The sequence below is a fragment of the Centropristis striata genome, chromosome 6 (assembly GCF_030273125.1).
Source record: "Centropristis striata isolate RG_2023a ecotype Rhode Island chromosome 6, C.striata_1.0, whole genome shotgun sequence".
Lineage (NCBI taxonomy): Eukaryota > Metazoa > Chordata > Actinopteri > Perciformes > Serranidae > Centropristis > Centropristis striata.
This window is the reverse complement of record NC_081522.1, coordinates 25,512,751-25,539,347: the sequence shown is the minus strand read 5'-3', so window position 1 is coordinate 25,539,347 and position 26,597 is coordinate 25,512,751. Positions and strand designations below refer to the sequence as shown.

General features: G+C 38.4%; 2 protein-coding genes across 4 annotated transcripts in view; one reads left to right on the top strand and one right to left on the bottom strand.

Annotated features, from left to right (window-relative positions):
* ptprz1a (protein tyrosine phosphatase receptor type Z1a) overlaps positions 1-1,597 on the top strand; it is a 140,023-nt gene extending 138,426 nt beyond the window's left edge. Inside the window, exon 30 of the mRNA XM_059334596.1 lies at positions 648-1,597. Within this exon, the coding sequence (XP_059190579.1) occupies positions 648-791 (144 nt within the window). The 3' untranslated portion in view covers positions 792-1,597. The remainder of the gene's footprint in view (positions 1-647) is intronic.
* A 5,984-nt stretch (positions 1,598-7,581) lies between these two features.
* Positions 7,582-26,597, bottom strand: part of aass (aminoadipate-semialdehyde synthase) — a 49,589-nt gene continuing 30,573 nt past the window's right edge. For all 3 annotated transcript variants that reach the window (XM_059334601.1, XM_059334600.1, XM_059334602.1), the window contains 10 exons: positions 23,195-23,324; positions 21,921-22,031; positions 21,119-21,227; positions 20,296-20,436; positions 19,980-20,147; positions 15,269-15,364; positions 13,508-13,623; positions 11,216-11,304; positions 10,946-11,122; positions 7,582-9,067 (listed from right to left, as the gene is read on the bottom strand). In XM_059334601.1, coding sequence (XP_059190584.1) covers positions 8,949-9,067; positions 10,946-11,122; positions 11,216-11,304; positions 13,508-13,623; positions 15,269-15,364; positions 19,980-20,147; positions 20,296-20,436; positions 21,119-21,227; positions 21,921-22,031; positions 23,195-23,324 — 1,256 coding nt within the window. In that variant the 3' untranslated portion in view covers positions 7,582-8,948. The remainder of the gene's footprint in view (positions 9,068-10,945; positions 11,123-11,215; positions 11,305-13,507; positions 13,624-15,268; positions 15,365-19,979; positions 20,148-20,295; positions 20,437-21,118; positions 21,228-21,920; positions 22,032-23,194; positions 23,325-26,597) is intronic.

Below are 26,597 nucleotides of genomic sequence, written 5' to 3'. Positions count from 1 at the left end.
CAAGATGCTGCGTTCATCAGTGTGTGAATGAGCGCAGTCTGTAGTGTAAAGCGCTTTGGATATAAGTGCAGTCCATTAACCATTTATTCCAGTTACACTTATGGAAAAATTTCCAGTATTGTCACCACATTAAAGCAATGCTTTATTTCACAAGTCTGTAGCTTCTAAATAATTTCAATACATTTCCTGAAAAGGTGAAAAACTGTAATTTGGAATTTAGTCATTGTTATTAAACGCTGTTACAATTCTTCCTATAATAAGTACCAGTTATTTGTAAGCTCAAGATACAAAAATGTTTCAACACTTGTTCTGCATACAAGCTGATAAAGGAATAATGTTTGTACTTGGGTTATAATAGAGAGCTTTTTGAGGAACTCCTTGTTTCCTTTATAATTAGTGCCGAACTTTTCAGTCAACTTAATATGTAACTGAAATACCCCTAAATATAGGGTAAGTGATATGATACCTGATCGTAGAAGTCATTATAAAATGTTTTACAATGTCCTATGACCATTGCCATGAAGCATTATTATATAATAATTATATATATTTATATACATTTATAAAGTATTAATAACTGTAGTAATACAGTGCTATTAGTAGATGACAACAATTACAACAATTGCTTGCCTGTCGTTGTTTTACAGGAGCAGTACCAGTTCCTCTACAAAGCCATGCTGAGTCTCATTGGGACACAAGAAGACGAGAAAACCCTTCAGTCCTCTGACAACAATGGAACCATCGTGGTGGGAACCGCCAGCACCGCTGAGAGCCTTGAATCCCTGGTGTAACCACCTAAAAAACCCACAAAGAACTTGAGTTTTACAAATTTCGTCCTTCAACAACCAACAGAACTTCTCCTGGTGCCAGACTCACACTACAACTACTAAATAAAGAAAATCCTCATGTTCAGGACTCCGTGCTGTAGTTTGAGACTCGTGTGTAACAAACGAGTTTCTTCTTCATTGGATCTGGACTCCCTGCGGTTTTGTAATGTGTGCCTTTTTGTATTTTTCATCCTGTACTTCTAACTTTGATACAAGCTGTAGACTAACTGTCCGATGTTTTAACGCTGTACTGCCCTGTGACATTTCACACAACTTAAACATTTTTCCTAAACCTTTGTATTTATTGGCACTGAGCCAAATGGGGGAAAACAAAAAAGGGAAAAACTGCAACTTTTTACATTAAATGAGATATTTTGTTAGCTTGTCTTTTATAGAGCTCCTGCACTGAACTTCCTTTCTGTAAATACCATCGCAACGGTAGCAGCAGTGTGTTGTTGAAGTCAAATACAAAAATAAGGGCCTGGAATAATAAAAATAATCTAATGCATGTAAATAATATTATAGTAATCAACTTGATGGACCAAATTTCTATTTATACTTTTAGATTTTTATATTTTACCATTTTTAGTGCATTCAATGGTTTGATTCTAATTGCTTAGCTGGAGAACATTAATGCTTTTATATTCTGGATATTGTAACAGACTAAATGTGATGCATAGGGTACTGACATGTTTTTTGTTTTAGCTGGACATGAAACACTGCTGGATTATTAGCTAGGGGATTAAATAAGTGACAGAACACCAAAGAAAGCCTGTTGAAGTGTTTTGTTATTGTGTGCAGAACTACAACTATAACGTTTTAACCATTTCTTGCATTTCTTGTCCCCCGCTGGTGGAACCACTACCAGTTCCTACCAGAGCAGTGGTACCTTTAAAAACCTCCTGAAGACCCAGCTCTTCAGAGAGGACCTCTCCTAGCAACACACCACAACTTACAGAATCGTCACTAGCACTTATTGATGCACTAATGGCTCTTATTGCACTATTCCTTGATTGATTGCTATTTTCTTCCTGAAAGTCGCTTTGCATTGCATTTACATTTAGTCATTTAGCAGACGCTTTTATCCAAACATTCAAGTAGAATTTCAAAGATTCAGTTTAGTTTGTTTTATTCGTACCCTAAGTGTGGATCAAAACAGAACTTTGCAAGTGGCAAATGAACCCTAGTGCAGATCAATTTTACTGTGAACGGTTGCAACCTGGTCTCACAGGAATCCGTGAAATAGCCACAGATTCGCTCAACTCAAAATCTGTGGAATAGCCAGGGAATCACTCAAATTTCTGTGAAACTGACACGAATTTCGCTACAATGCAAGTTAATGACATATCCAGTGGCTATTCTATGGATTTTTTTTCCTATTGGTTTGTGTCCAGGTCACGTGACTTTCAAGGTCCCGGCGGTCAGAACAAAAAACATGGCGGACAGTTCTCTCATTTTTTGTGAAAAAAAATAATATTTTGACTTAGTTTCTGCATAAAAAGGGATTTTGATTAAATTTCTAGCGAGAAATATATGTTTTATTTTCTAAATATTCACTCAGTGAATGTACATAATCACTTTGTATATTGGAATAGCCACGGGATATGACTGTCATTAACTTGCATTGTAGCAAAATCCGTGTCAGTTTCACAGAAATTTGAGTGATTCCGTGGCTATTTCACGGATTCCTGTGAGACCAGGTTGGTGAACGTTATGCGACCCAATTATAAGAAATCAACAAAAACATGGTGGGTTGTGGGCTACCAGTGAGGTGGACACAGACTGACAGATGCAAGATTCAATTGATAGATATGTCTAATCTATCAAATGAAACTGTTGAAATATCATGTTTTTTTATTAACAAGTGTTAATTATTTTACTGAACAATCAATTCTTTCATTGAACAACAAAAACATGTTTCTAAAAATCCCCCAAAATTCCCATTCAACATATAAACATAGTGTGCTTTGCGCATGTGATTGAGGTATAGCAGTTATTCAAGTGTACTTGCATGTCTGGTTGTTTTAGTTAAATATAGTTGGGGTAGATAATTTTAGCAAAATCTCAAATTCCCTGTTAAGGGCAAACCTTAAATTTTGCAAATTCCCAGCATATTCCCATAAATTCCCATGGAAAGTTTCCAACTTTGAAAATAGAGGACCAATTTTGGCTGACTTTGAGTACCATGTTTGCTTGATATCTGGGGCAAATAACACATACAGGAGATGCTGAATAAAGTGACGTCTATAAAATCATCCTCCGTCGACTTTCCAACCAATATGAAATAAAGTATATTTCAAGCCCTCCGCCTTCGTACACGCCCCTCCACAAATATTTTTTTTCTTTTTAAACTTAATACAAAACGAACCAAAAGTATAAATTTCACTCTGATTTGGACTAACTAAAATGGATTTGGGTTGTGAAGACACCACATGCAGAGTAGCCTTAATATTACTCAAATTCTTGGGGTATACAGACATTTTGAGGCCCTTCCATACCTGTCATTGCAGAAAATGAGCCAAGTAACTGAAGTAGCACATATACAGAAACGTCTTGAACAGGGATGGGCAACTGGAGGCCCGGGGGCCGCATACGGCCCGCACCCTCACTTGAAGTGGCCCTCAGTACAACTACATGCATTTGAGCATGATATCTTAAAAGCGCAGTGAAAAATGCACAAAATTACTTATATGAGTCGAACGGCTCCAGCCAACTATTGAGTCATATAGATGGAAATACGTTTCAGAGGCCTAGTTTACATTAATTGGTCTGCTGTTCTTGCACTGAAAGAAAATAAATTACAGTAAGTGGTTATTTCTTATTTGCTTCAAACCTTTTGTATATACTGTTAAACATGCATTTGAGCATGAAATATGTTAAGTTACTGCACTGTAAACATATTTAAAATTGCAGTTTCATCATATCTGGTTAAGTGCACGGTCCCATTTGTGGCCCTGTGGTAGTGTCCATGAAAATTGTGGCCCCCTCCGTCATTTAAGCTGCCCATCCCTGATCTAGAACTATAAAAAAGTTCAGAACCCCTCATCAATGGATAGCAATAGACAGTAACCCTCCTTATCAGTAAACAGAATATGAAACTCACTAATAAAAGAGAAGTATCTGGCAAATTCAGTTTGATGGCCCAATGCTGGCCAAAGTCAAAGCAGCCAGCTCTGACTGTTCACTCTGAACTACTGTTGTCCAAAGTGGCCACCACTGTGGCTGTTAATTCCATATCTTCCATTAAATTGTCTTTGTGTCCCTCTGTCATTATCAAAAAAAGGGAGCAGGAATAGGGTCAGGACTTTTCATTTCATTACATTTTCCCTATATCTCGTAAATACTAGGGTTCATCCTCTGGGGACTAGGACTATCCACAGCAAATTTCATAATCATTAGAGTTGATTAGATATTTAACATAAAGCTCGTCTCTCAGATGAACAGCCGTCCTCTATTAATATCTGGGTTTATCAGGAAGACGTGCTGACGGCTGAGAAAGCAGGTTATATTTACATTTCAGGCCATCAGCTGACATGTTTATTCAGACTTACTTGCAGCAGAATGAACCAGACAAAAGATTGTGCAAAGCCTAACAGGAGAGAGGTGTTAATGAGACAAACAGAGAAAATAAAGACATTGTCTGACGAGTGCGCCCTGTTAGACCTGTGGATTATGTATTTTCCCTTTATGGAGTCATGCTTTAATCCCTGCACTGAACTGGTTATTCCAATTGATTTCCCATGTGTTAATCCGGACTAAGACTCTGCAAGAAATGCGCCTTTTCAGGACAGAAAATAGGTCAAGTGTCCAGACGTCGTCTTGACCTGCTGCCGTATCCACACCTTCATTTGCATTTTTGACTTTTCATAATTACATGCCCAATTATCCCCTGCTTGGTGGCCTAGTTTGCATGGCTGCCTCCAAATTGAGCTGAGGCAAACAAGCTGATTGTCTTTTTCCTTTTTCTGTCAGAAAAGCTGGAGGCCCAGAAGACAGCAGTCCCTCAGTCTGTGGTAGGGTAAACAAGATCTTTGACTACGGCTTAAAACCGTAAGTCAGACTCTGGACAGTGAGGAAGAAGTTTTACTTAACTAAAAGTAGAATACAACACTGTTTCCATACTCAATTACAAGTAAGAGCTCATCTTAAAAATACACTTATAACTTTTTCTTAAGTTGAAGTAAATAAGTACTTTACTTCACAACAGCAAAAGTGCACTTGTTACCTTTAAGGCTGATATTTTATACAGGAAGTGTAGAATGTAACCACCCAACAAGTTGTCATTTAAAACAAAGTGGAAGTAAAAACAAAGAAAAAATAGAAACACTCAAGTTCATTTATCTCAACACTTCAGTAAAGTACCAAGCTTAAAAGAAAGATGTTGTATGTTGATGTTGATGTTGAATGAAAGATAAAAACATGATTTATTAAAGCTTAAAAGTCTAAACTCCTAAAAATGGAATTCCACTTATCTGTAGAAGCGTACAGATAATTTTGGTTTAATTTGCAGGTTTAGGATGTTTGATATCTCCTTGACTGACACTATTGTGAATATAAATTTATTATATTAGCAAGTTACGGTAACACTGCTATTTTCCTTCTTAAAATAATAAAATAAAGGACATAACATAATGATTTTTATTATTGTAACCATTTTTTATTTATTTTTTTACAATTTTACAAACCAAAAAATGTCCATTTAAACAAGCTTTTACAAACAAATGTGAGTTTTGTGATCATGAATGTATGGTGGCCCTGAAGGTTCACATCGCTGCAACTTAAGAAAACACATGCAAATACACAAAACACAAGCAAACTGAGAAAACATCATCAATTTGACAACACAAGCACAGCATTGAGAAAACGCAAAAGTAATGCACACGCCTGGACATGCATGTGATATTATCACATTATTTATAAAGATAATGATACTTTCACTTTATAACGTGAAATCATCATTATCTAATGATTTCATGATAATGATATTTTCATGTTATAGTATGATTTTTTGCGTTAGCCCGCTAGCCCGTATCAATCACATTGCGGTTAAACAATAAATAAATGAATGATACATATTTTTGTTGGTCTCTCTCAACGACACTGAGTTGGTCTTGGTCTTGCTAGCCCGCTAACGCTAGCACGCTATCGATCGCCGGCTAACGTTATCATGCTATGATCGGCGGCTAAAGTTAGCATGCTTTGATCGGCCGCTAATGTTAGCATGCCGGCTAACATTAGCACGCTACGATCGTTATGTTTTAACGTTATAACATTAAAATGTGAAATTATCATTATCTTGAAATTACGTGATATGACATTATAATGTTATAACATGAAATTATCATTATCTTGAATAAATGTGATAATATCACAAGCTTGTCCAGACGTGTGCATCACTTTTTGTCTGACCAGATCGGACAAAGTATGGCAAAGTTATAACAATCTCGTGTTTTATGCTAAAACGACATTTGCCGCCATGCTACACCCACATAGTGTGACTATTGGTAAAGCTTTTAATAACTTTGATCCCAAAGGCCTGATGATGCTACTGACCAAGTTTGAAGTTGATCGGTTTAAATCTGTAGGAGTTCTTTAAAGTGTGCAACATGGAAATGGCAAAAAAACATTGGAAAACGCAATATTCTATCCAAGATGGCGGACTTCCTGTTGAGGTTGGGTATTAGCCCAAGAGGCTTTTTGGTGCGTCTCCCCATGATGTGCCAAATTTCGTTCATTTATGTGAATGTTCCCCTATAGGGTGCCGCTCTGTTTAAACTTTCTAGGGGGCGCCGCACTAGTGAGTCATTTTGGCACGCCCATTTCTGAGACCAATGAAATAGTAAATTGATGAAGATGTTTTTGTCAGTTTGCTTGTGTTTAGTGTATTTGCTTGTGTTTTAAGTTGCAGCGCTGTGGGCTCTCAGGGCCACTGTATGAATGCCATAAATGTCACCTCAAACATTAAAGACACAACAAGAAACGACAAAAATAAAAACAGTTGGGAAATAAAAACAAACCAATATTCAGATTATTACCATGTTAGTATTGCTCTCTTTGCCCATGAAATTTCTAGTTTCCCCAAAATGTGTAAAAGCTTTTAAAGAAATGATTTCTTCTTCTGTCTACCAAAACATCAAACGACGCACTTCTGTTTAAACCCTACGGAGGCCTACAAATAACCTATGCATCCATATATTTTTTTAAAAATATATATTTTTCAGGTACGTATAAAATAATTCTCTCTGGGCATTTTTTTTTACCCATTTAAAGCATGTAATAAACCGTTAAAAAGAATAAAATAAATATTGCTCAGGTGTCGGACAATAAATAATCTAGTTTAGGAAACCTTCCACAAATATTAATTCATTCTTTAAAACATCTCAAATCAAAATCTGAGCTTGACATGAGATGCTGTTACTGATCATATTTCAGTTACCAAATCAAGATCATGAGTTAATATATAATATGCGCTCTGTCACAAGATAGGTGTAATGAAGAACATTTTAAGGACTTTTTAAAATATTATTCTGCTTGATATTTAACTGTAGGGCAGTGGCCTTATTGATGTCTAACAAGATATGTTTGTATTCATTTAGTTATTTTACATTTTTTGTTTTTCCATGAAAGATAAAACGATGTCACCATGACCAATTTACCCCACAAGATATTAACTACAAAATAAAACAATTAACTCATGATCCTGTATAAAACAGCTAAAAATAATCCGTAGCAGCAGCTCCAAACAACACAGTGGAAGACTACATTTGATTGGAAACCCTTATTAGTAATCCATGGTTTTAATGTTGGATTTATGCTGCAGCAGATTTCAATTATGCGTTTGTTTATCACAGTTTGAAGGTTAGTGCAGTATTGAGGTGGGTTTGTTGGATATTCAGTTACAATAATACATAAATCAGATGCTGTTTGAGCCGTAAAAAGGACAGTTAAAAGTTAAAGGTGTAGCATCTGTTGATTTCTAAAAATCTACAAAATAAGAATAATAGAATAAAGAATTTGCACATTTACGCATGATGCATGAATGGTTAAACGTCCGACTGGTCTGTAGCGTCGCTCTGATTGTCCATTGAACAACACTCGGTTCATATGTTACAAGGAAGTTTCAAATCCTAGGAAAAACTGGTTTCAACTAGAGGTCGACAGATATATCGTCCGGCTGATATATCGGGCCGATATTTGCGTTTTTTACTTGTATCGGCATCGGCCGATACTTGCATGCGTTCGCTGATCAATGAGCCTATTTCACTGAGCCAACAGCAGGCAAGGCTCGGTGCAACATCTGCCATTCTCTGGTGAGCTGCTGCTGATACCGGAAAAAAGAAAAACACATCAAATATGTGGATCATCTGAGGCGCCACCACCTCCAGGCCTAGAACAACATACACATTGTTTGCTAATAAATGTTATGCTAATTTGTTAATAAATGTTTCTTTTTTTGTTTAAAGTGAGACTTGTGTAACATTTGTCATCATTGTGTCATTTTTAACATGTAAATGGAGGGAGAAAAGGCAATATCGGCTTCAAGAATCGGCCCTTCAAGGTCGACTACCAGTTTCAACCGTAGTTTCACCAGATTAATGAGAAGATGTTTTAATGCTTTAAATGTCTTATTCCTTCAATAGTGTTTGATCAGTTGACATCTCACACATCTTCACAGAAGAAATGTTTCTCTCAAACAGTCGACGCCAGTGAAACAATTTCTGTTTAGCACAGCTGATCAAGTTTATCCAAACTCAAGGCGTTAATATTAAACTGAAGATAACGGAATATCCAGCTGCCTTTTTAATGCTTTTGACCTAAAATTTACATAATTTTTCAAACCAGTATAAAATAACTTTTTTGGGGGGATTAATCTCTTTCTCTCTATTCAACCTTATTTTCCCCTCTTAATCTTCAAATATTTACTGGGAAGAAACGCACAATTAATATTTATTTTCAGCCCCTAGCAGGTGAGATAAAATATCATTTTAAACACCAACAACAGCAGACAGGTGAGTCTTAGACCGTCAGAAGGTCCCGTTTGGATGAAGCTGCTGAAAAGGCAGCTGAGAAAATTTTCTCTGGAGTTTTTGAGGTTGTATTTACAGTGATGATTGATCTGCTCTACTCCTGCAGGGTGCTCTTGGATATGAAGCGAAGTCCCTCCTCCTTCAGTCGGGCCAGCGCCGGCCCATAGACATCCTTCGTTATCGGAACCACATTTCCCTTCGTACTGATTTCACCTACAAACATAAAACACACAGATTTAGGTTTAAACATCAGCCAAGTAACGTTCATATACATCCTTCCATGCATCATATCGGCTGTTTAGTGCAGAAATCAATCAAAATAATCACCCAGCACCTATTTTTAACTTTACAGGCTTTCATTTTAGAACAGACCCAGGTTTTTCTTGTCAGTTAGCTTCACACACAACATTAGCTTCACAGACAGAAAGGACAAACTAAGAAGAAGAAGAAGATTACTTTATTAATCCCACAATGGGGAAATTCAACCTCTGCATTTTTACACACAAGTGAACACACCATGCAAGGAGCAGTGGGCAGCACATTACTGCGCCCGGGGAGCTGTACCGGGATTCGAACCGGCGACTCTGCAGTTACAAGCCCGGTTCCTAACCTCTAATGTTAACAACCTGTTAGGACAACCAAACATCAGTGAATACCTGTGGGGTGGATGTGGAGGTGGAGCCAAGTTTCAAGTATCTAGGTGTATACCTGGATAATAAGTTGGACTGGTCCCTTTTACTTGAACCATTTTTAAAGATTTTTCTGCTCATGCATCTATATATATATATACATATATATACACACACACAAATATATATATATATATATATATATATATATATATATATTAGGGCTGTCAGCGTTAACGCGTTAATCGAGATTAGATTAATGCAATCCATAATCGCAAGTCTTTTTGCTATTATTTATTTTTGAAGCAGAGTGACCTGATATATTGAATCTCTCAAAGTAAGCACTATGTTACTTTATTCCTCTTAATACTTGGAAGTTGTTTCCTGCCTCTAGGCCATGGTTTCATGACCACACTGTTGTAGCATTTTGCTTAAGCTGTATTTTTGTATTTTTTATTTTGAAAGACAAGTGGTACTTTATTTGAAAAACTGTATTAGAAGTAGACAGTGTATTAAGTTCGTCTACATGGCACTTTTTTGAAAGAAAATACAAAAGGTCAAAAAGGAAATTCTTTCTTTGTGTTCATTTGATTCCCATTTAAGACAGAATGGTAACAAATGATTTACATTATGGGCTTAAAACTGCCTTTAAATGCGAAATAACAGAATTTTAAACATGTAATTCAAAACGCGATTAATCGCGATTAACTACGGAAATTCTGCGATTAATCGCGATTTAAAAAATTAATCATTTGACAGCCCTAATACATATATATATATATATATATATACACATACATATATACATATATATATGCATATATATATACATATATATATATATACACATATATATGCATATATATACATGCATATATATATATACATATATATATATACATATATATACATATATATGCATATATATACATGCATATATATACATATATATGCATATATATACATATGCATATATATATATACATATATATACATATATATGCATATATATACATATGCATATATATATACATATATATACATATATATATGCATATATATATACATATATACATATATATACATATAAACTAACACTGAAACTAATAAAAACTAAACTAAAACTAAGTATTTTCAAAAAATAGAAACTCAACTAAAACTAGCAAACTCACTTTAAAAACTAAATAAAACTAAATTGAATTTGAAAACAAAAAATCACAACGAAATTAAAACTAAAACTAATGAAAAATCCAAAATACTATTATAACCTTGATCGGCTCCAAGCTCCCCGCGACCCGAGTACAGATAAGCGGTTAAGGATAATGAATGAATGAATGTCTTGATTCCCCATACAGTACTAGTGCAGCTTTTGCATTTTTTAAAGCATATTGAACATAATAATTATATAGATTTTGTCTTTCAATTTCCCTTAATTCCAGAGACAGAAACTGATGTTACTGACCATCAAGGACCATGCGGGCAGCGATGGCTGCTGGGTATCCCACAGACTTGGCCATGGCGGAGAAGCCGTTGGGGTCACCGTACACCACCAGGCTGATGTGTTTGGTCTCCAGCTCGCCGGTTGGGTGGCGGAGCCCGACGTCATTCCTCATGATTATCATGTCTCGCTCGCCCTCAACTTAGCAGGAAGGAGAGAAGTAATTGGTAGTTTATGTGCTGGTGTTGGTAAGTGTGCTTTTCTGATTTGTAGTAAAATGAGTTTGTGTCTCACCGAAGGACAGTTTGGCTTCCAGATGTTTTGTCAGAGCAGCCAGCACACTGTCGGCATGAGGCACCGACTCGTCGCTCAACATCCCAAACCTGAACACACAGAGACAAAGAAACAAGACTTTTTCTCACAATAGAACAACCTTCAGTAAGCTGTTTCAAAGGGCTTAAAGGAAAATTACTCTTCTTTATTATCCTGGCAGTGTTGCAGCATCAGCCCACACATCCTTGGCTAACTCTAAAGAGATGAGCAGTTGCTTTTTGTCACTGCTTTGCTGGTGAATTGAATAAATGAACAACAAGTCATTCAAACTGAGCTGCAGGGGAGTTGGCGTTTACTCTTAACTGCACGGATGGAATGTTTCCAACACTTCACTTTTACCGTCAGGGGAATTTACGTTTCAATGCCACCCTGGCCCACTCGCATACAGAGCCAGCGGCAGCAGAACAATGGTGGCACGGAGCCTTGGTCTGAAGAGACCCTTGGAAAAGTTGATTTAAATTGAAGAGTGTGCGCGCTATACCACTTGAGGCATCCTCATTAAGAAGAGAAGTGAAAAGAGTGCAGAAGAGGAGCAGCATTGGCCTTGTTCCCAGCCCAACTTCACCAACGTCAACTTTAAAGAGCCGAAGTCAGGATTTGCCTCATCTGCTTCGAGAAAAAAAGGACATCCAAAGTTGTTCAAAGGGGCATTATGCAGGATTTGGACTGGTTCGTAGCACCAAATAACCAATTGCTCAACAGATTAAATAGGAATAAAAACACGGAGAAGCAGACAGTGGAGGCTGTTTGGATGAACATCTGCCTAGGACAGGGATGGGCAACTGGAGGCCCAGGGGCCACATACAGCCCGCACCCTGACTTGAAGTGGCCCTCAGTAAAACTACATGCATTTGAGCATGAAATCTTAAAAGTGCAGTGTAAAAATGCACAAAATTACTTCTTGCAATTAATGTTGGTTTGCTGTTCTTGCACTGAAAAAAAAAAGAAATCACAGTAAGTGGTTATTTTTTATTTGCTTCAAACCTTTTGTATTCCTATTTATACTGTTATACATGCATTTGAGCATGAAATATGTTAAGTTACTGCACTGTAAACATATTTAAAATTGCAGTTTCATCATGTCTGGTTAAGTGCACGGTCCTATATGTGGCCCTGTGGTAGTGCCGATGAAAAATTGAGGCCCCCTCAGTATTTAAGCTGCCCATCCCTGGTCTAGTGCATCATTCATGGTTTTCTGGCAGACAACCATGACCTAAGACATGCTGAAGGTCCTGGTCTGAAGAAGCTGAAAGAACCACATCATCACCAAAACTTTACAACGCTAATTTAATTAAAAAAACAAATTTAATGTGCTTGATCATTTTTTGCCAGGCTGTAATAAACTACACTGTCTCCTAGCTTCTCTTTAGCTCCGAGTCTGTCTCCTTGCTCCTTTTAAGCCTCCTAGACTGACTTAAGCTCCTCTTTAGCTCCTTGTCTGTCTCCTAGCTCCTTTTTAGCCTCCTAGACTGACTTAAGCTCCTCTTTAGTTCCTTGTCTGTCTCCTAGCTCCCTTTTAGCCTCCTAGACTGACTTAAGCTACTCTTTAGCTCCTTGTCTGTCTCCTAGCTCCCTTTTAGCCTCCTAGACTGTCTTTAAGCTCCTCTTTAGCTCCTTGTCTGTCTCCTAGCTCCTTTTAGCCTTCTAGACTGACTTAAGCTCCTCTTTAGCTCCTTGTCTGTCTCCTAGCTCCTTTAACTGTCTTTAAGCTCCTCTTTAGCTCCTTGTCTGTCTCCTAGTTCCTTTTTAGCCTCCTAGACTGTCTATAAGCTCCTCTTTAGCTCCTTGTCTGTCTCCTAGCTCCTTTTTAGCCTCCTAGACTGTCTTTGAGCTCCTCTTTAGCTCCTTGTCTGTCTCCTAGCTCCTCTTTAGCCTCCTAGACTGAGTTAAGCTACTCTTTAGCTCCTTGTTTGTCTCCTAGCTCCTCTTTAGCCTCCTAGACTGTCTTTAAGCTCCTCTTTAGCTCCTTGTCTGTCTCCTAGCTCCTCTTTAGCCTCTTAGACTGTCTTTAAGCTCCTCTTTAGCTCCTTGTCTGTCTCCTAGCTCCTTTTTAGCCTCCTAGACTGTCTTTTAACTCCTCTTTAGCTCCTTGTCTGTCTCCTTCACAAAGTAGAAATAACATAACTCATAACGCTTTTATGAATGTTGTTTCTATAACTACTGCTCTCTGCTTTTGCAGATGGTACTGTAGCTTCACATTAGAGGTTCATCATAATCACTAATACTGTTCTCCTGTGTTTTTACGCCCCGTACCATCTCAGTGTGTCCATTATGAAGTCGTCCTTTCCCACGTGTTCGTATACGGCATCTTCAAAGGCATCTTGTGAAGTAGAAGAGGACAATCCGATCTGCTTACAGAGGAGGTCTTTCTGTAAAGGAGACAACAGATCAGTTTCTCTTTTCACTCTCGCTCCTCCAAACTTAAAAGACTATTATATTCAAGGTCAAGCTCGTTCAATCTCATAACTTATAACTATAACTTATAACTAGACCTTCTAATAGCTCATTTTTAGCTCCAAAACAACACTCTCCTACAGCTCCTTGTTAGCCCAAAGTCTGTCTCCTAGCTCCTCTTTAGCTCCAAGTCTGTCTACAAGCTCCTTCATAGCTCCAACACTATCTTCTAAAGCTCCTCTTTAGCTCCTAGTCTGTCTCCTAGCTCCTCTTTAGCTCCTAGTCCGTCTCCTAGCTCCTCTTTAGCCTCCTAAACCAGTTCCTTAACCTCCTTTTAGCTCATAGACTCCTAGTTAAAGCTCATTTTGCATTCCTAAACTCTATCAAACCTCCTCTTTAGCTCCTACACTATTTCCTAAAACTTGTCTTTAGCTCCTAGACTGTCTCCTACCTCCTTTTTAGGTCCTAGTCTGTCTCCTAAAGCTCCTCTTTAGCTCCTACACTGGGTCTTAACATCATCTACTTAACTGTCTCCTACTCCTGTCTTTATACGCAGAGATTAAAACACATTTAGAAAGGACTATGTGAACCCTTCAGGGGGCTCCAGGGTAAAATGTTTTGCAGATCCTCTTTTGCTCCTTGTCTGTCTCCTAGCTCCTCTTTTGCTCCTTGCCTGTCTCCTAGCTCCTCTTTTGCTCCTTGCCTGTCTCCTAGCTCCTCTTTAGCTCCTTGTCTGTCTCCTAGCTTCTCTTTAGCTCCTTGCCTGTCTCCAAGCTTCTCTTTAGCTCCTTGCCTGTCTCCTAGCTCCTCTTTTGGTCCTTGTCTGTGTCCTAATGCTCCTCTTTAGCTTCTAGTCTGTCTCCTAGCTCGTCTTTAGCCTCCTAAACCAGTTCCTAAACCTCCTTTTAGCTCAGAGACTCCTAGATAAAGCTCATTTTGCATTCCTAAACTCTATTAAACCTCCGCTTTAGCTCCTACACTATTTCCTCAAACTTGTCTTTAGCTCCTAGACTGTCTCCTAGCCCCTTTTTAGGTCCTAGTCTGTCTCCTAAAGCTCCTCTTTAGCTCCTACACTGGGTCTTAACATCATCTACTTAACTGTCTCCTACTCCTGTCTTTATACGCAGAGATTAAAATACATTTAGAAAGGACTATGTGAACCCTTCAGGGGGCTCCAGGGTAAAATGTTTTGCAGATCGGCCGCTATTCATCCATCTCTTTCTGCGCTCGTTTCCTCATCAAAAAGATTTTTTTTCAGGAAGACAAGTGGCAGGTTTCAAAACTGCTTATCGCGCTTTCACTCATGATAAACATATCCGAGAAATTGCATCTCTGTGTTTCTCTATCATCTCAACGAGATAAAAGACCACAAATATTATCTGCTGTAAACTCTCATCAGTGTCAGAGAGCCTTGGCTCACTGCAGCCTTGATGTTTACAAGTAGCTATTGACAGTAATAGACTCTTCAGCTAAACCTACTCCCACAGAAAGACACCTCAAGTGGAAGAGCTGCAAAACAGCGTGTTTTTACATTAAAAAAAACCTGAATGACAGACGGAGAATGAAGCAGGATGCCTTTCAACCATCCTCACTGAATGGATCCTCAGCAAAGGTTCTTACCCAAGAAACAGGAGACGAAGTAGGCTGCAGGATGGGACAGGGCTCGCTGCTGATTAGACCCAGTCTGACAAAGCCACTCATGGCCTTGGAGAAGCCCTGTGGGACAGAACAACAATCATATCACATTTACAGTGACAACAAAAAGCAAAGATAGGATGATTTTGACTTTTATTGAGTTTATGAGTAATCAGGTTTAAGCAGAAAATATTATAAAGGGGATGGAAAATCTTTTATTTGTAGCTACAGTTTGATTTGCACTTTGAATTTACAAGGACGCACATCTTCATGCTCACATTTAAATACTCCCATTAGAGATGTTACACCAGTTTGTCAGTGGCAGATCTGAAAGCAACTAAAGGCTGTGTTACTGCTGGCAGCCAGTGGTTTAACCCATTAAGACCTAAGTCTGCCTAGAGAAACACACTCTAAAACCTCATTACTTCAAAACAACCTCTAAACAATTTCTTTCTCAGCCTCTTTAAAAACAACAACAAAAAAATGTATTACACTGTGCGGCACATAAAAGAAAGTAGAGCAATAACTATATGACAGTTTGTTCACAGTAACTGCAACTACAGACATCGACTGACTGGTGTGTAGGCTCAATATAGTCTGGGTCATCGTCGGATTTATTGTTAATAATACTGAAGCTGTTCCTGTTATTCTGTGTTTCTATGTTCCTGCTCAGCATATATTCATAACCTCAGTGTAAACTTATACTTAGGAATGTGTGTATTTGAGGAACAAGACTTGGGTCACCACTGACCATTGGAGTGGGATTTCAGCTATGGCAGGTGGGCCATATAAGTTGACCATATTATGTATGTTGACAACTTTACCACGTAAGCACAATGTGTATGGAAGAATAATCCTATCTTTATTCAAGAGCGTAGATTTTCAGTTTGAGAGCATAATTTGTCTTTTTCGTGCTCAGATTTGTTCTCCTCATGCTCACATTTTGCGCTCGCACTCAGATTTCTGCTGCTTTCTTTCAAAATGTGTGCGTGCACTTAAAAATCACATGCTTGTGCTCACATTGTGCGCACTCAAATCTAAAGTCTACGCGCTCAGATCTCAACTCTGCGCTCTCAAAACTTTTGTGCTCGCACCCAGAACACGCACGTCCTCTCAGGTTGAGGTGTCTGCTCAGACTGAACGTGGTCCCGCCCTGCGCTTAAACTAGTGTGTTTCACCAGCCAATAGGGAGACAGCTAGATTGTGGCCCGGTCTTAGGTGCGTTCCCTCGCCTTTTTGAGCGTTCTGTCGGGGCGGGTATATGGTCTGTTTGTAAAACTGCTTCTCTCTTAAAATACACCAATTTACCATATTAGCCAGCTATTTGAATCGTCAACTATTTAAAACGCAGCATATTTATGTAGAATTAATCTTAAGTAGTCCTAAAAAGAGTTATGGTAGTTTAGATTATATATATATATATTTTTTTTCTATTATTATTTAAATATATATATATATTTTTCTCTGTATAGTGGTGTCACGATAGTCCAGTGGTGAAGTACACTACCAACTGTTGCATTTTAAGCCATGGGACCCCGGTTCGCATCCCGTCCGCCGCACACTTGCTGCATGTCTTATTATGATTTAAAATTTTAATTGATAAATTAATGTAACAGTAATACAATCCGTGTAACCAGCTGATTCTCTTATTGCAACGTGTATCACCGTCCTATTTACGCGGTCAAAGCCAGGGGGCGCATAATTAGGCTAATGTTGGTAATACTTTCACTTTCACAAGAAGAAGACTTTGAGCAGGATTCAGAGCGCGGCAGCGAATGAATGGGAGACGAGATGTATGGCCAAAGACCTCAAGTAAGTTCATTGCTAAATGTTGCTACAACTCAAAACACATCGATCATATACAGTAGTTTCAATAACAGTACAGTAATCATTTTGACACTCGTACTTATCAACATATATAGCGGGCCTTCATTGTAACATGTACAACGAAAGTACAATAATTGGCAACGTATGATCGTACCAGCGGCAGGTCGGCACACATAATGATGCGCGAGCTGAAGGGAATCCCCGCTGACGTCACTTCATTCATAATGAGTTGCTGTCCCTAGTGCCGACAAAGGCCCGCTATATATGTTGATAAGTAGCCTACAAGTGTTTTGAGTTGTAGCAACATTTAGCAATGAACTTACTTGAGGTCTTTGGCCATCCATCTGTCTCCCATTCATTCGCTGCCGCGCTCCGATTCCTGCTCAAAGTCTTCTTCTTGTGAAAGTGAAAGTATTACCAACATTAGCCTAATTATGCGCCCCCTGGCTTTGACCGCGTAAATAGGACGGTGATACACGTTGCAATAAGAGAATCAGCTGGTTACACGGATTGTATTACTCTTACATTAATTTATCAATTAAAATTTTAAATCATAACTAGGACTGCAAGCAGTACTGAACGGGCCCTCGCAGAGTGGAGCCGTCGGGGAAGGACACGTCAGGCGCGGCGCTGTGGGCCCAGTCCCTATGCGTACCAAATCGTGTGTCTCCTACTGCTACTGCTACTGCTACTGCTACTACTCAGCTCAAAGTAGGTGTAAAACATGTTACTTGCTGTAGCCAGCAGGGGGCGCTATGACTGTGTGTCAATATAGACACGTGGGTGTGTTCTGGGCTGGACCCTAATCACGTGTGTGAAATTTGGGACAGATTGGACAATGTATGGTCAAGTTATAACAATCTCGTGTTTTATGGCGAGACGGCATATTTTGCCGCCATGCCACACCAACATTGTGTGACCATCGGGAAAGTTTTATACAAGTTTTGATCCCAAAGGCCTTGTGGTGCTACTGACCAAGTTTGAAGGGAATTGGATGAAATCTGTAGGAGGAGTTTGTTAAAGTATGCGACCTGGAAATGGCCAAAAACATCCAAGATGGCCGACTTCCTGTACGTTTTAGGGTATGGGTTCTTGAGACTTTTTGGTGCGTCTTGCCATGATATATGTATGGACCAAATTTCGTGTCTCTAGGTGAAAAAATCCTATATTGTGAGGCTCTTTTGAAAATTTCAAGGGGGCGCTAGTGAGTCATTTTGCAAGGTCCATTCCCGCGAATACCAGAATACGTAAATTTCACGGGAGATTGACGTATATTCCAAAAATTGTAAAGTTCTGAATATGATAAAGTAAAAAAAAAGGCAATTCAAAAGTCACAACAATAATAATAATAAACGGACCAATTTCAATAGGGTCCTCGCACCGTTAGTGCTCGGTCCCTAATAAGACATGCAGCAAGTGTGCGGCGGACGGGATGCGAACCGGGGTCCCATGGTTTAAAATGCAACAATTGGTAGTGTACTTCACCACTGGACTATCGTGACACCACTACACAGATTAAAAAAAAATATATATATATATATATATATATTTAAATAATAATAGAAAAAAAAATATATATATATAATCTAAACTACCATAACTCTTTTTAGGACTACTTAAGATTAATTCTACATAAATATGCTGCGTTTTAAATAGGTGACGATTCAAATAGCTGGCTAATATGGTAAATTGGTGTATTTTAAGAGAGAAGCAGTTTTACAAACAGACCATATACCCGCCCCGACGGAGCGCTCAAAAAGGCGAGGGAATCTAGCTGTCTCCCTATTGGCTGGTTAAACACACTATTTTAAGCGCAGGGCGGGACATCGTTCAGTCTGAGCAGACACCTCAACCTGAGAGGACGTGCGTGTTCTGGGTGCGAGCACAAAAGTTTTGAGAGCGCAGAGTTGAGATCTGAGCGCGTAGACTTTAGATTTGAGCGAGCACAGGACATATTTGAGTGCGAGCAAAATGTTTGTGACCAAGAAGAAGAAATGTGAGCACAAGCATGTGATTTTTAAGTGCACGCACACATTTTGAAAGAAAGCAGCAGAAATCTGAGTGCGAGCGCAAAATGTGAGCATGAGGAGAACAAATCTGAGCACGAGAAAGACAAATTATGCTCTCAAACTGAAAATCTACGCTCTTGAATAAAGATAGGATAATTCTTCCATAAATGTGAAGCAACTTTCAATGTACCACAAAATATCCGGCACTGAGCCACAACTGCATGAACTGCCTCACTGTGTCATTCTGCTGCATGACAGATAAATCGGACATTGTGTGGATTAAATCAAGTGCACTTAATACGGCTTCTTTAACCACCTCCTAATTTCAACCACATCTAGAAAATGCATCACATCAGTTCACCTCGGTCAGGTCGCCGTCTCTACCTGTCAGAGACATGCACATGTGTTTTGGATGATTTTGTCTCTGTTCAACTTCATTTTCTGTTAATTCTTCCACTTGGGGGCATTGAAGAATTTTTTCTTTGTTTAGTTTTTTCCTCTTTCGCCTTCCACATGTTTATTTCAGCAAACCCCGTTGCATATCTATTTACAGTAGTGTTCAATATAATAGCAGTCCAATGTGACTAACCAGATGAATCCAGGTTTTTAGTATATTTTTATTGCTACATGGCAAAAAAAGGTACCAGTAGGTGCAGTAGATTCTCAGAAAACCAACAAGACCCAGCAATAAAAAATAAAGTAAAAACCTGGATTAATCTGGTTAGTCACATTGGACTGCTATTATATTGAACACTACTGTACATCTCTCCCTGTCTTAAAGGTAGATACACACAAATGTTGCCCCCAGTCTAGATGGGTTAAGGTTGTGGGTGTGTTTTTGAGTGTAGAGTGTGTTGTACCTTGAAGCGCAATGTTCCTCTGATCAGTGTGTGTGCTGTCTGGATGCCGTAAGGCTCAGCGTAGATGGTGCTGTCGCGGTTTGGAAATCCCTCCAGGTTGAATCCAGGGAGGAAATCCATCTGCGTGGCAGAGTCCATCAGAGACCCGCCGGCCGGGATGCTCACCACCTAGACAGAACACACACACACAGACACACAGACACACAGACACACACACACACACAGATTGAGTTATCTATCTTGATTTGAAGGAATGTAATTATAGGAAATTTGTAGGATTTTAATGATATTCTCTGGTCCTTTGAGGCCTCCGTACCTCGTTGTCTCGGAGGAAGATGGCGGGGCTGATGGTGTTGAGGAGGACGCCATATGGACTCCAGCTGAACTTGTAGCGAAGAGGATTGTCTGAACACTCAGGAGAAGGAAGACCGCCGCAGAACGAGCTGTAGGACTCCACCTGAATGACATCAATATTTATATATTTATTCATTTTCTGTCAGTCAACTAATGGATTAATCAACTTATTGTTTCAGCCTCATCATTAAAATGTACTGCATTTTTAAGAGTGTATATTAAAACATTTGTGATGTGTTTTAAAAGGTCTGACAGTCACCAGTGACTGTCAGCGCCTGATCTGCTGAAATATTTAGACAAAATGGTAAAATGTTTTGAAACAGATTTTAGTCAAATTTTTTTTTCTCTATATGAGAAATGTGTCATCAATACAACACCATCAATTTAAACAGAGACAGGTCACCGCATAATCAAAAATACATATTTAACTACTAAGTAGTTTGTCTGTTGTTGGAGATATCAACCATAGAGTTGATTGCCTTCTCCCCAATAAAAAGGAATATGGCACTCTTGCTCATAAGACTAAAAAAACGCAATGTCTCTTTGCAGAAAACCTGACCCTGTTATTAAAGATAAGGTTTCTATCTTGACTAACCGGGTCATTATTTCAGGAAAAAGACAACATGCTCATGTCTGTGACGGCATCAGTTTCTGGACTAAAACCTGCATGAAATGAAGTAATGGGAGCATGTGAACCTTCAGTCTGTTAATGGATCAATATGGGGCCTGTATGTGTTCCAATAACCATTATTACACACACACAGTCAGAGTGTGAGCTGACTCACTGTGCAGCCGTCAGCTTTGGCCTGGTCGATGCACTCCATGGCCAGCATGTGATCGATACCTGGGTCCAGTCCCATCTCATTCACTATGGTGATGCCCGCCTCCTCCGCTCTGACACACACACACACACACACACATATATATATTTAACATTTTAGTATCTCTGCTTTAGACTTGTGAGGTGTGTGTAATAAATATAACTTACAGCGTTGAGAAGGATGCAAGTTTACTTCTTTTAAACATAATTCTTCTGTTAGATGCATTGTTTTTGTGTGCACTTTGTTTTTTAGTTCTGTTCTGTCACTATTATTCTGTTATTTGGACCTTCAGGATGAAAAGCAGATGGATAGTTTGCTTTAGCTAACTGTAGCTCAATGGTAAAATGTATAAAACATAATGTTGCACATGGCTCCTTACAAGTAAAACACACTAAAATATGTCTTTAAAGCAGCAGTGCATAGGATTTAGATGGATCTATTGGGAGAAATGAAATAACATATTCATAATTATGTTTTCATTGGTGTATGATGCCCCGAAACTAAGAATAGTTGTGTTTTCCGACAGCACAGAATGAGCTTTTCATATCTAGAGGAGGAGCAAGTCCTCGTTCACTGCCATGCTGGTTGTTGGTTGTACACAGCTAGTTGCCACTAAATACAACACACCTTTAATATTCCTTGTTTATTTAAAGATCTCCTCTAGACATGTTTAAAGTTATAAAAAAAACACTTTGTTCTCTGACAAATTATGTTCAACTATATTGTAAAAACACATAACCATAAATATATCGTGTTGATTCATCACCTGCTCTGCAGCTCCCTCATGGCAGGACTCAGGTAGCTGGCTGTCACCATGTTGACCTTCCTCTTGATGCAGTGTTTGGCGATGAGTGGGTGAAGAGCGTACGGCAGCAAGCTGAGGAGCAGAGGGAGGAGGATTACTGCACAGACTACCAGCAAACCAGACATGCTGAGTCTGAGATGTTCACAACGCTAGCTATGGAGACAACTGACTTTCACTATTAATATGTTAATTAGGAACCAATAGAGACTATCTATCTATAAAAGCAAGAATGTCTGTGTGTGTGTGTGTGTGTGTGTGTGTGTGTGTGTGTGTGTCTAGGGCATATCTCGCTGACCGTTAGTCAGACTGACCTCAGATTTTGTATGTGGCTTGCAAGGTTATTATAGTTAACGAAAACTAATGAAATAATGAAAATTAGAATTGAAAAAAACATTTTCCTTAACTGAAATAAAAATAAAAGTTGTTGAAAAAAAACTTTCTTGTTTTTCTTTATTGTTTTGTTTTGGTTTTGGGTTTTTTTGTTAGTGTTTTCTCCAGTGCACTACCGATATGAACCAAATAACTCATGATAAAATTGCAAAGATAAAGCAAGTGATGAGCAGGATAAAATTTTTACAATCAAAATTAATTTTCTTACAAGAAACTAATTTGCTAAGTGGGGATATCTCTAAGATAAAAAGAAGGTGGCAAGGTCAGGTGTTCTCTGCTCCTTATACTACTCATGCTAGAGGAGTCATGATATTGATCCATAAGTCAGTCCCCTTCCAAATATATAATGGTATAGGGGATTCTGCTGGCAGATATATCATAGTCCAAGGAACTTTATTATCTGAAAATATAAATCATCGCTGCTTGCAGCTTTAATTTATCTTGTTTTAAGAGTTCATTTTTAATTTCAGCGTACAACATGATTATTTCTAGATTTAATAATCTTAATTTAAGAAATATTGTCAAGTGAAATTATCTGTCCATGCAGCAACATCATTTCCCTCAGATTTAGTGTTTTTATCTTTTTTTTTTAGACACACCTTTTTTTTGGTGTACAAGGTTCGATTTTCCAATAATATTCAAATAGTTTCCAGTCAATATCAATGTTCAATGTGTTTGTGCTGGATGGTGTGGTACCTTATGAAAAGTGTTTTATATACTTAATCTCCCACTAAACAAATACATACTTCAAGAAGAAAAACAAGAAGCATTGGCTCCATAAAAAGGCATCTTTATAGAACCTCTAACTGAGTAGTTGTACAGTGTGAATTCAGTGCGTGCTGTACCTGATGACCAGGTCATGATCTTTGACCAGAGAGTCCAGGTGTCCCTCCTGGCTGCCTGCATCCAACATCACAGGGATGGTGTTGGGATATGTGGCTGCCAGCTCCTCCGCCTGCTTCAGCAGCACCGACGCTGTAAGAAGAAACAGTCAGTTGAAGGTCATGTAGGTTTGAAAGTTTCTTCTGGGATTGAAGGTTAATCAGTTGCATTTTTATGTCATAAAAGGAGTCTGGTATCCACCCAAGTCTTGTGAGGCTTTAGTGCAGTGATTCCCAATGGGGGGGGGGGGGGGGGGGCCCGACCCCTCCAGCGGGGCGCCAAAGATCCATGGGGGGGTCGCGAAGCCCTCTTGATTTTAAGGGATGTAATAAATCTAATGTGTTAAATATAGACGAGTCAGCATTTAATTCATTAGTGGGACAAAAACAACTAAATACGGGCTACATTGAACGTTTATTCATTTATTTAAATAGAAAAATCACTATAGAAAAGTTTAAAAATAAAAGCTATATCGCGAGAATAAGGACATGTGTAACATCCCTCCTGCAGTATACACAGGTAACCTCACCTAGCGGTAACCTCGCCTAGCAGTAACCTCACCTAGCTGTAACCTCACCTAACAACAGACACACAGAGCTAATGGAAAAATGGCGAAGCATCAGGGAGACGAAAATGCTGAATATCTCAAAAAGAAAAAGAGAGGGTACCATGAAAGCCACATTGAGTTTGGCTTCATAGAAGCAATGGACAATGGGGGGGTCGCCAAAGTTTACAATGGTAAAAATGTGGGTCCCTCAAGAAAAAAGTTGTGAACCACTGCTTTAGTGTTTAATACAGGACATTGTATTCAGAGCCTTGCACCAATAGTTGAGCTACAAGTGTAAAGTTTATCCTGAGGGTGGTGCTAGACCTCCTCATGTCTCAGATCACAGTTTTTCATAATGTATGGCTCCCATCTTCAGTTTGGGAAAACTTATAGTCTTGTGGTGAAGAGTTCTAAAAATCAGGATGCTGGGATATGGAGTAAGACCGCTGTCAAAAAGATGTGTCCATGTTATAAGCTTTCGTATTTGTAATGATAAACATTTGTGTGTAAATAAAAAAGTTGTACCCAAAATTCTGCTGTCACACACATGAGTCTGATAAATTATTAGGGTTAGGATTGTTTTTATGTGAGTATGAATCTAAAAGCTGTGAGTGCAAAGTCTTGTGAATACAACTCTAATTTCTACGACTACGAGTCTTCACTGTGAACACGAATTCAAGTTTGTGGGTACGAGTCGAAAAACTGTTGAAATGACGTCACAGGCAGGTCACAGGCAGGTCACAGGGGAAAGCAATCGAACCCTGAAAAATGCGCCGAAGGATGGCTGACAACATGGACACCGTCGGGGAAGCATCATCATCATCATCACAGGTAAAGTAAATAACACATCCAACATTTATTTATTTTTATTTAGTTGTTTATTTCATGAAATTGTACTGTTTTAAATAATATGAAGTTTATGGACGTTAAGACATTCTGCTTTAGCTTACAAGCTAACCACATGTCAGTTACTGCTTGTGTAACCAAACAATAGAATTAGTCAGAGTCCTGACAGCAGTTTACTATCAATCCAGAATTTATTTATTATATACGTGTATATCTGAGATCAGACACACAAGTGTGGTTTGCATGGGTCCAGACTAGTAATATTAATTCATAATTTAATAATTGATATTTGTTGTATTAACTTGCATGCTAATGATTGGCATACATTATTTTGCTAAAAATACAAAATTATTTTTTATGTCTGTCCAGCCTATGTGGGATAGAATACTGTATGTTGGTAAATGACTATGTTAACAGTGGCATTTAGCCTAATGCATGCGTTCCCTCGTTTGATTCTCCGGTCGTTAGCTTGTAAGCTAAAGCAGAATGTCTTAACGTCCATAAACTTCATATTATTTAAAACAGTACAATTTCATGAAATAAACAACTAAATAAAAATAAATAAATGTTGGATGTGTTATTTACTTTACCTGTGAAGATGATGATGATGCTTCCCCGACGGTGTCCATGTTGTCAGCCATCCTTCCGCGCATTTTTCGGGGTTCGATTGCTTTCCCCTGTGACCTGCCTGTGACGTCATTTCAACAGTTTTTCGACTCGTACCCACAAACTTGAATTCGTGTTCACCGTGAAGACTCGTAGTCGTAGAAATTAGAGTTGTATTCACAAGACTTTGCACTCACAGCTTTTAGATTCATACTCACATAAAAACAATCCTAACCCTAATAATTTATCAGACTATGTGTGTGACAGCAGAATTTTGGGTACAACTTTTTTATTTACACACAAATGTTTATCATTACAAATACAAATGCTTATAACATGGACACATCTTTTTGACAGCGGTCTTACTCCATACTGGGACTCCACTAAATCAGTATGAGGCTCTTCATGTTTGTACTTTCTTCCAACTAAACCACAGGATTCATACAGCTTTTAATGAGTAAAATTCAAGTACATTTCAAGCACGTTCAAGATACTTAAATACAAAATTCAGGACTCTTGAAGCCTTTATGATCACATCTTAATTGTTACTAAAAATACAAAAATTGCACCCATAGGAGTCTGGTCTGCGCCAGTAGATGACAATATGAGAACAGGATTTTACAAATATATTCCAATACATGGTTTTGGGATATTATGAACTTTCAAACCTTATGTGAATCCTGACACCAGTAAAAATCTTACCAACAGAGGTGGAATAATTCAGATCCTTTACTTATCTAAAAGTACTAACACTGCACTGTGAAAATAATCAAATATAATAGTAAAAAAAAAAGTATAAAGGTAAAAGTCCTGGATTCAAACCCTAAGTGAACGTAAAATGTTCCCTGTGAGTGGTTATTTTTACATATGATGTTTTTGGATGAATATTAAAGCTGCATTAATGTATTTGTTAGATTGTATTAGATGTTTAATGTTGTGCTAATATTAACTACCCTCATATCCTGTTGGGTAGTTTAACCTACATCAGTGCATCATATTCTATAAGATCATCATATGTTTGTGGCTTCACTGTCCTGTGAGAACCACGTTTCTGTAAAAAGTCAGACAAACAGCTGTTTTCAGCTTTGTGAAGATGCATATGATGCCAGAGGGTTTTTAGAGAGTTTATCTAGCTAAAGAAGTGGGAGGATGTTCTCAACACAGAGTCAAACTTCCTCCTTCAGTTCATCACAAATATTAAAAAAAACAACAACACACATCTGGAGACGTAGTTTTCACTGGACAGGAAGAGGATTGAAAACTGTGATGTGAAAAGTGCCTAAAGCTGTCAGACAAATGTAGTGGAGTAAAAAGCACAATATTTACCTCAGAGATGCAGTAACATAAAATGTAAATATTCAAGGTGA